The sequence below is a fragment of the Leuciscus leuciscus genome, assembly GCF_965113295.1.
Source record: "Leuciscus leuciscus genome assembly, chromosome: 18".
In the NCBI taxonomy this organism is placed as follows: Eukaryota; Metazoa; Chordata; class Actinopteri; order Cypriniformes; family Leuciscidae; genus Leuciscus; species Leuciscus leuciscus.
In genome coordinates this window covers 38,374,270-38,382,578 of record NC_138742.1, presented here as the reverse complement: position 1 = coordinate 38,382,578, position 8,309 = coordinate 38,374,270, and the positions used below count along the sequence as shown (strand labels likewise).

The 8,309-nt window shown below is 37.2% G+C and overlaps 1 protein-coding gene across 1 annotated transcript; it reads right to left on the bottom strand.

Annotated features, from left to right (window-relative positions):
• Window positions 1-411: 411 nt before the first annotated feature.
• Window positions 412-4,786, bottom strand: LOC309481290 (uncharacterized protein; the record flags this gene model as incomplete). The annotated part of the gene is made up of 7 exons (XM_082146159.1): window positions 4,495-4,786; window positions 4,308-4,385; window positions 2,814-2,870; window positions 2,656-2,706; window positions 2,450-2,506; window positions 1,968-2,024; window positions 412-455 (listed from the first exon to the last, which is right to left on the bottom strand). Exons 1-7 carry the CDS (start codon window positions 4,688-4,690, stop codon window positions 412-414), a joined length of 540 nt encoding a protein of 179 aa, XP_082002285.1. The 5' UTR covers window positions 4,691-4,786.
• Window positions 4,787-8,309: the final 3,523 nt, after the last annotated feature.

Genomic DNA, 8,309 nt, shown 5'->3' with positions numbered 1-8,309 from the left:
CTTTTATCATTCACACTGCGTGAACGAGCACCGATTTGCCTATGATTTCAGGCATTTGTCGGCGATTAAGAGAAACCTGTCGGCGAGCGAAAATCAGGCCTAAAATCATGCGTTCTGAACTCGACTCGAAGTGTCAGCAGAGACCATGTCAACTAGACTCTCCCCTGAAGGATCAACCTTCCCTTTCCCTTAGTACAGATCAAAACATTATCAAAATGATTCCACAGAAACGACTTAATTTGGTGAGGTCACTTTGTAAAGAAAAACTATGCATCTGCACACATACACATTAAAATGGACATATCTAAACTAAACGCATAATACACATGTAAATGCTGTCACGTCTCCACAGATACACGTTTCTGAAGTTTACACACAGATTATAACGGTCACATTTTAAAGTTTGCGTTCTCAGGCCACCAAAACCCTGTACATCCTGTGTACATCCTGAATGGCTACAGAAGCACTAAAAGTTTGAAATTATTCACAAACTTCCCATAATGAACATTTCCTGATAATTTGCCATCCCAATGCCATCCAAGATGTTCATGTCTTTCTTTCTTCAGTGGAAAACAAATTAAGTTTTACATTTTTGAGGAAAACATTTCAGGATTTTTATGCTAACAATGGACTTCAATTGAGACCAACAAATTTTAAAGTCGAAATCTAAGACTAGAGACATGGGCGGAAGTAATGCCTCATGTTTACTACAAGCTTGGAGAAGGATCGTTGAAATTGTACTGTTTGTTAAATGACATATTTATGTCTTTGTGTCAGGTTATTGTTTATATGGTCCTTACTTGTGTGTGCCCTGCATGGAGTCCACTAACGTTACCGCAGCGCATCTTGATGTGAGTGAGCATATATTTTTAATCACAATTTATGTTCTTTATGTTCCTAAAGTGAAAGCTCTGCGGTCGACCACACGCCTGCGCATTTTGCTGGGGTTTTTTTCTCTGGAAACGAAAACAAATAGTCTTTGTTTATGTAGAGAAAGAGATGTCAGTCGTTCACATGGCAACTTATCTGCTAACGTGAACATGAGAGAGCGCTCTAAAACACAAATGATCTGAGGCGCCTACATCAACTCAACAACACGCATGGAGTTTAATCAGATTCATGTACTTTATGTTGTCTCGCGACGCTGGGAAGAATAATAATAGCGATATAGTAATAATAATCCCGGAAAAAATTATGACCGCTCAGATGCAAAGCTACTGGAGTCACTACAGTCACTCTTCATCAGTCTGATAGTAGCTGTCAATCAATCCGTCACTGCGGTCTCAGGTGCACAACCCCACTCAGCCCCGCCCTCGGCCGTGGGGGCGGTACTTCCGCCTACGTCTCTGTGACCTTTCCAAAGTGGTGACGTAATAACTGGCATAAAAGAATATAAATGTCTATTTATTTTTTTTGAAAATGACAAATAGTTTGGCTAGATGAGACTCTAATCTACAGCTGAGAGCGTGCAAAAGCCGTTTGGAGCTCTTCAAAGACCTTAAAACTGGGTTGATTTGGACTTCAACATGTTAATATCAATTGAAATCCATTGTAAGGATAAAAATCCTGAAATGTTTTCCTCACAAAAAGTTAATTTCTTTTCCTCTTAAGGAAGAAAGACATGAACATCTTGGATGGCATTGGGGTGAGTAAATGATCAGGACATTTTCTTTTTGGGGTGAGCTAATCCTTTAAGGTGAACAATAACTTTCTTGTAGAGCAAAAACAATCTCTGTTCCCTAAATGTCTGCGTTATAAAACAATCTGTGTTATAAAAAAAGCTATATAAATGAAGATGACTTGACTTGTAATGGCCCAAGGGCAGTATGGCCAAGAGGTTAAGGCACTCCTAATAGTACATGCACACGGCTGGCCAGCTAGGATATTTTGTAGGCGGTTACTAGGGTATTTCCAAGCAGTTGCTAGGGTGTATAAGGTGGTTATTCATTGTCAACAAAGAAGCTTACCATTTCTGTCAGTCTTAGAGGATCTCTTCATTTTGGTCTTTATGTAAGTGTCAGGGCCTTGTGGGTGAAGAGAAGAGACAGCCAATGATATACAGGTGCTTCTTAATAAATTAGCATGTGTTCATTTATTTCAGTAATTCAACTCAAATTGTGGAACTTGTGTATTAAACAAATTCAATGCATACAGACTGAAGTACTTTAAGTCTTTGGTTCTTTTAATTGTGATGATTTTGGCTCACATTTTAACATAAGGTTATATATTAATTTAGAATTTTTTTACCTGCAATATGCTCTTTAAAGTAATTCAGTCTGTGTGCATTGAATTTATTTAATACAAGTTCCACAATTTGAGTTGAATTACTAAAATAAATGAACTTTTCCACCACATTCTAATTTACTGAGATGTACTTGTATATATACATAATGTTGTATATATCATTGTATATACACAAGTCTGTGCAGTAGATGATCACACTACTTACCGTCTGAATCACAAGACTCCTCAGGTACAGGCCTCTTCTTCTGACTTCTGGATAACTCTGTAACAGAGAGAAATTAACATTATGAGACATTTATTTTGAGTTACATCTGTATTGAAAAAACCTTTTAATGTCAGCTAAAAAAAGCAGTCAATTATCACAGCTAACACTTTTTACTTCCTGAACAACCTTGTAACAAACAAGCTTACCATTTCTAAAGGATGATCCCTTTGCTTTAGTGCCTGTGTGTGTGTCAGGGCCTTGTGTGTAAAGAGAAGAGACCGCCAATTATATATACACAAACTAAGTCATAACCTACTGTACACTGCATGCCAGAAAGTCTGCAGTAGATGATCACACTACTTACCGTCTGAATCACAAGACTCCTCAGGATCAGGCCTCTTCTTCTGACTTCTGGATAACTCTGTAACAGAGAGAAATTAACATTATGAGACATTTATTTTGAGTTACATCTGTATTAACTCTTTACAGTGCTCAGCGTAAATGACTACATCCCCTTTGAAAAGTAACATTTTAAACAATCTCAGTGAACACAAAAACTATTTCCAAAGTATTGACAAGACAAGTTTTATATAACATCCGTTTAACTTATAACATAAAAGTCTTTAGATAACTGCAGTGAACTTGCATGCCGATTTTCTTCAACCCTTCTCATCAGAAAACGCTCCTGTCGACGACCTTTGGACTTCTTTTCTTTGAACTTCTTTGGACGACCTGGACGTCTCTGTGAGATGGTTGGAGTTCCATCTTTTTTTTTTTACATTTTTGTACCACTTTTGCTACAGTATTCTGACTGATAAGTAAATCCTTGCTGATCTTCATGTAGCCTTCACCTTTCTGTTGTAAAGACATTATTTGCCTTGTGACATTTCTCTTCCATGTGGTGCTATTGCTGACAGCATGAAATGGGAAGGGGTTTTCTTTAAGTAACACCCTTTTAAAGTCAACTGTCTGCTGGACAGGAATAATTAGACTGACCTGTGGTTCAATTCTTCTCAAATTAGACATTTGTAGTCTAAAATGTAGCTTTGCTCCAGGGACTTTCAGTGGGGTGTACTCATTTTTGCATCACCCTAATTTGAGTAAAACTGAAAATGTTGTTCTCCAAGTTATATTATTAACCTTACTTTCATTTTATGAGTAAAACATATAAAACAGTCTGGAGATTGTTATTGTATTGATTGAGATATTGTTTAAAATGTTGCTTTTTAAAGGGGGTGTACTCATTTACGCTGAGCACTGTACTTCCTGAACAACCTTGTAACACTATAGCCAACTATATTTAATGTATACAGCAGTGTTGTTTTAGGCATTACACTTCTTGGCTATTAGGCCTACTTGTCTGAATACTACTGTTACTAGCTTCATCCTGAAAAACTTAAAGCACTGTTTATTTCATTAGTATTTTTGTTCTGTTGTATTTTTTGTTGGTTTTGTTTGTAATTTGTTTCTTTTTTCTTATTGTGGAAACGCTGTCATGCAAGCAATTTTATACTGACATGTTTTGGTCTTTAGTCACACAACGGAAAATTCGCTGGATCTAATTACGCTTTTAAACAGTTGTTTACGTCGGTTATTATAGTACCGTTACTCACTGTACTGTAAAGTTTTCTCACCGGCAAATGACACATGCTGTAATCCAATAACATTGTCTCTGGTCATCTCACTTCTGGGATGTTTTGGGACATACTAATTCTATTTTTGAATACTATTTAGGGCGGATAGTATGCAAACTGGGACGCACCACTACTTTATAAATGACTGCTCCTTTCAAAGCATTAACCTGATAAAAGGGTACATTTTAACTTGAACCTAACCTCTCCTATAATGACTTTCTTACCATCTTCTTCTTGCTCAGACGTCTCCATCATAACATGGTCTGAAGTGCAGCCTTGTTTACGTTTCTCAGACAAAGCGACTGTAATGAAAACACAGAAGAGAAAGGTTTTATATAGTACAAGTCACATGTTCTTTCCAAATTCCCAGTTAGTGTAAATTGTTACAACTTTCCAGTGTTAGATGCTCACCCTCTAATCCCAAGTCAATCTCGTCTAGAGATTTTCCTTTATAAACTGTTGTTCCACATTCAATGGCCATGAGAAATTTGCTTTTTTTAGCAAGTTGAAGCGTGTTCTCCGTTAGGCGATAGTATTCTCTATGAATACGGATGTCATGTCCCATAAATTTTGCAACCTGATCCATTTCATGGTCCTTCAAGTTCATTATTTGACAGAGGGTTGCGATGTGTTTTCTCAGTTGGGTAGAGGTCAAGGTCTCAGGATGTTTTGCATTACATTCATTTGCAAATTTTCTTAAGCAGTCTGAATTTTGTCTTGCAAAGACATATTTGTTTGTCTCAGAAATGTTATTTTCTTGAGTCCTGTGCTCAATCAGGAAGTCAAGTGATCTTGTCATCTCTCTGGTGAGAAGCACTGGTACTTTTCTGCCTCTTTTGCCTCTTATAACAACTCTAGTGAAGTCCTTACTCAGGTCCTTTTCTAATTTTGAAAGGCACTACATAACATCCTCATTAAGTGTATCTGTATTTTTGCTCTCATAAGTCTGAAGTAGCATTTTAGCTGCCTCGCCTTGGCGCCTTCGGTTAAAAAGTATGATTTGGGAAAGAAGAGTTTCACTTAGCATGCTGTATGCTTTAGGATCAGGACCCTGTATCAGTCTCTGGCATTTTCTTCAGTGGACTTCAAATATTTTTGAAGTGTAATTATGTCTTCAGTTAGAGGAATCATTTCTTTCTTGTTCCATTTGTTTTCCTCTAGGTTTGTCCTAGCACGGTGTGAGACATAGTGGTTCCAACTCACTAAACCCAGAAAACTCCTGACTCTGTACGCAGCAACCTCATTTTCTGCTTTTACATAATTGCCTATAAGTATATCACCAACTGTCTTAAGAGAGTGTCCGAGTTTTACACCGAGAGATGGTCTATCATAGCGGTACTTTGAGTTAGTGTAACCAGATGCCTTTTTTGCTGCATCAACAGCCAACTTAAACATTGGTGGAATTAAGATATCAGTTTTCACATTTGGTTTCAGAGACTTTGCAGCAATCACAAATCTCCCCAGTTCTCTCATTTTTTGACTAACATAGCCATCTTTAGATGGATCGCTCCCATGCTTCTCCAATAATCTGTCACCGTACTCACAAATAAGTTCGTCCGATTTTACCTCAAGAGACACCTCGTCATGCATCATCCTGCCAATGATTTTACAACATCTTTGTGTTGCATTTACTTTTATAGGGATGAGACGGGAAGCTGCAGCTTGGACTCTTTTTCTTTTGCGGGAGTTTTCCCGAGGGAGATCATTTCGTGTTTTGCATGAAAGCTCATGTTTCCAAAGCTCACGTTTTCTGAAAAAAACGTAACAATAATTGCAGGGCAAGTATTCATGAGGGTTTGCTTCTTCAGAAGGTTGTCTATAAGTCACTAATTCACCATTTCCTTGTCATCCTCATCCCTAACATCCTCCATGTCTGCAAGATGTTAACATTATGGTTGTAGTCACCTTTATATCGAAGCTGATCTAACAACAGACGGCGTTTCTTAGATTTTTTGGGGAAGCATATTGCCTTAGCAACATCCTCTTCTTTGTGGTGCTTTCGCTCTAAATGGCGTGCTATTTTACTTTTTTTTTTTTTTTACAATAAATACAGAAATGTTTCTTGTCCCATATCCTTCTATCTCCTTTCTGGCATTTCTTTACTGTTATTTTTGTAAAACCCTCTTCTTTCTCATCATTTCCTTCATCTGTTGCATGTTCCAGATCATCACCAGAGTCAACGTCGAGCTCATCTTGAGCAAAACTAGTGTTGATCTTGTTTACTTTCATTTCTCTGTCTTTTGGAAAATCTGGACCTTCATCGCTCCAGTCTTCACTGTCCGAGGAGGGTGATGTAGGTATGTATTCACTTCCATTATCCCCGTCTGACTCTGATTCATCAGTACTACTGAGACTCTGTCAAAACAAACAATGTGCAATTGTTTTAGTTTGGAACATCTAATCCAATCAGTTGGAAACTTCAGGCCAGTTCCAGTCTTATCTTTCTGCAATACTGAAGAATTGTAGGAACAACAGATCTCTAGCACACAACCCACTACTTTTAATGGATAGGCCGCCCAAGTCATCAGTTGATCCTACAATGAAATGAACAAAACTCCTTTGTTTAATTGTTAATTTTATCTCTCTAAAAATGTCATGTTGACTTAAATGTTGTTTTAAAAGGGATCATGAACTGACTTTTTTAATTTTTTTATATTGTTGTCGTAGGTCCACTTGTGTTGGTTTTTACATTAAAAAAAGTCATGATAATTGGCTGATTTAAAAAAAACAAAAAACTAAATTTTTAATTGGGGTGCTCTAAAATTTGAGACTATGAAATCTACATTGGATATTTCCAAGATCATGTTCTCTGCAGTCATGTTGTGAACGACTATACTATAGATTTAAGGCCAGCCTAACTGATACTATTCTGTTAAAACAATGGTATGCTTTGAGATGTTTCGATAAATAAAAAGAGAATTTCTCAATAGCTATGTTTCCATCCACCTATTTTTATGCACATTTTGCGATATCGCATCAAAAACTGCTAAATGGAAATGGCAAGATGCGCATAAATTCTAAAAATGCGCATAAAAAACGTATGCGCTCGTTTGAGTTGGATACATTTTCTATCCGATACGAAAACATGCGCATAAACTACAATGGAAATGCATTTACCGAATAAATTCCTTGATGCGCATAAAAAAAAATCATGTGACTTTGCGCGACGCAACAGCACAACTGTACTAACCAGCGGAAACATCTTGTTGCAAAGCATCTGAAATGCTGTTTTGGTCATTCAGAAGTCTCGGTTTAACTGGATCGCTCTCTGATGCCTGTAAGTACAACCACTATGTAATAAACTGTCACTGACATCCATATTGTGGCTCTATTAGACACCATTACAGCTCAATGAAATCCCAGTTGAAACGCTTACCTGGTCATCTCCTTCTCCTCTCTCTGTTCGGCCTGTACTATGTTGCTCTCTCTTTCTCCGTTTAACTGGATCGCTCTCTGATGCCTGTAAGTACAACCACTATGTAATAAACTGTCACTGACATCCATATTGTGGCTCTATTAGACACCATTACAGCTCAATGAAATCCCAGTTGAAACGCTTACCTGGTCATCTCCTTCTCCTCTCTCTGTTTGGCCTGTACTATGTTGCTCTCTCTTTCTCCGTTTAACTGGATCGCCCTCTGATGCCTGTAAGTACAACCACTATGTAATAAACTGTCACTGACATCCATATTTTTCAATTTTTTCTTGCACATGGGATACAGTTGGTTTTACACATATGGAATTAATAACAAAAAGTGGTAAGGACAATTTTAGGTAATAGGAAAAGTAAATTATGCACATGCCTTTGCTCTGTCCCTGGGGACCCTTTATTACTTGTACTAATAAATCTCAAATTTAAACTATAAATTAGAGCACAGCAGGAATAACATTTTCTGTCTATAACTTCGACTTTACTATTTGCATGTCAATTTAACATCGATTTCATTTCATACATGTGTGCAATGTCATGCAATCCTACTTTGTGTTTATTATTGAGTTGTTGGTGCAATGGAGTGCATTGTATTAAAGGGTAAGTTCACCCAAAAATTAAAATTCTGTAAATAATTACTCACCGTCATGTCGTTGGTCTCATTATTGTTCTTTGCTTCTATTATCTGTGAAACAAACAATTATCATTAAGCAAGATCACCACTAATAAAGTCATCAATTAATTAAAATTGCAATGGTATACTTGAATTTATGAATTGTACATAGTTGATGAAACT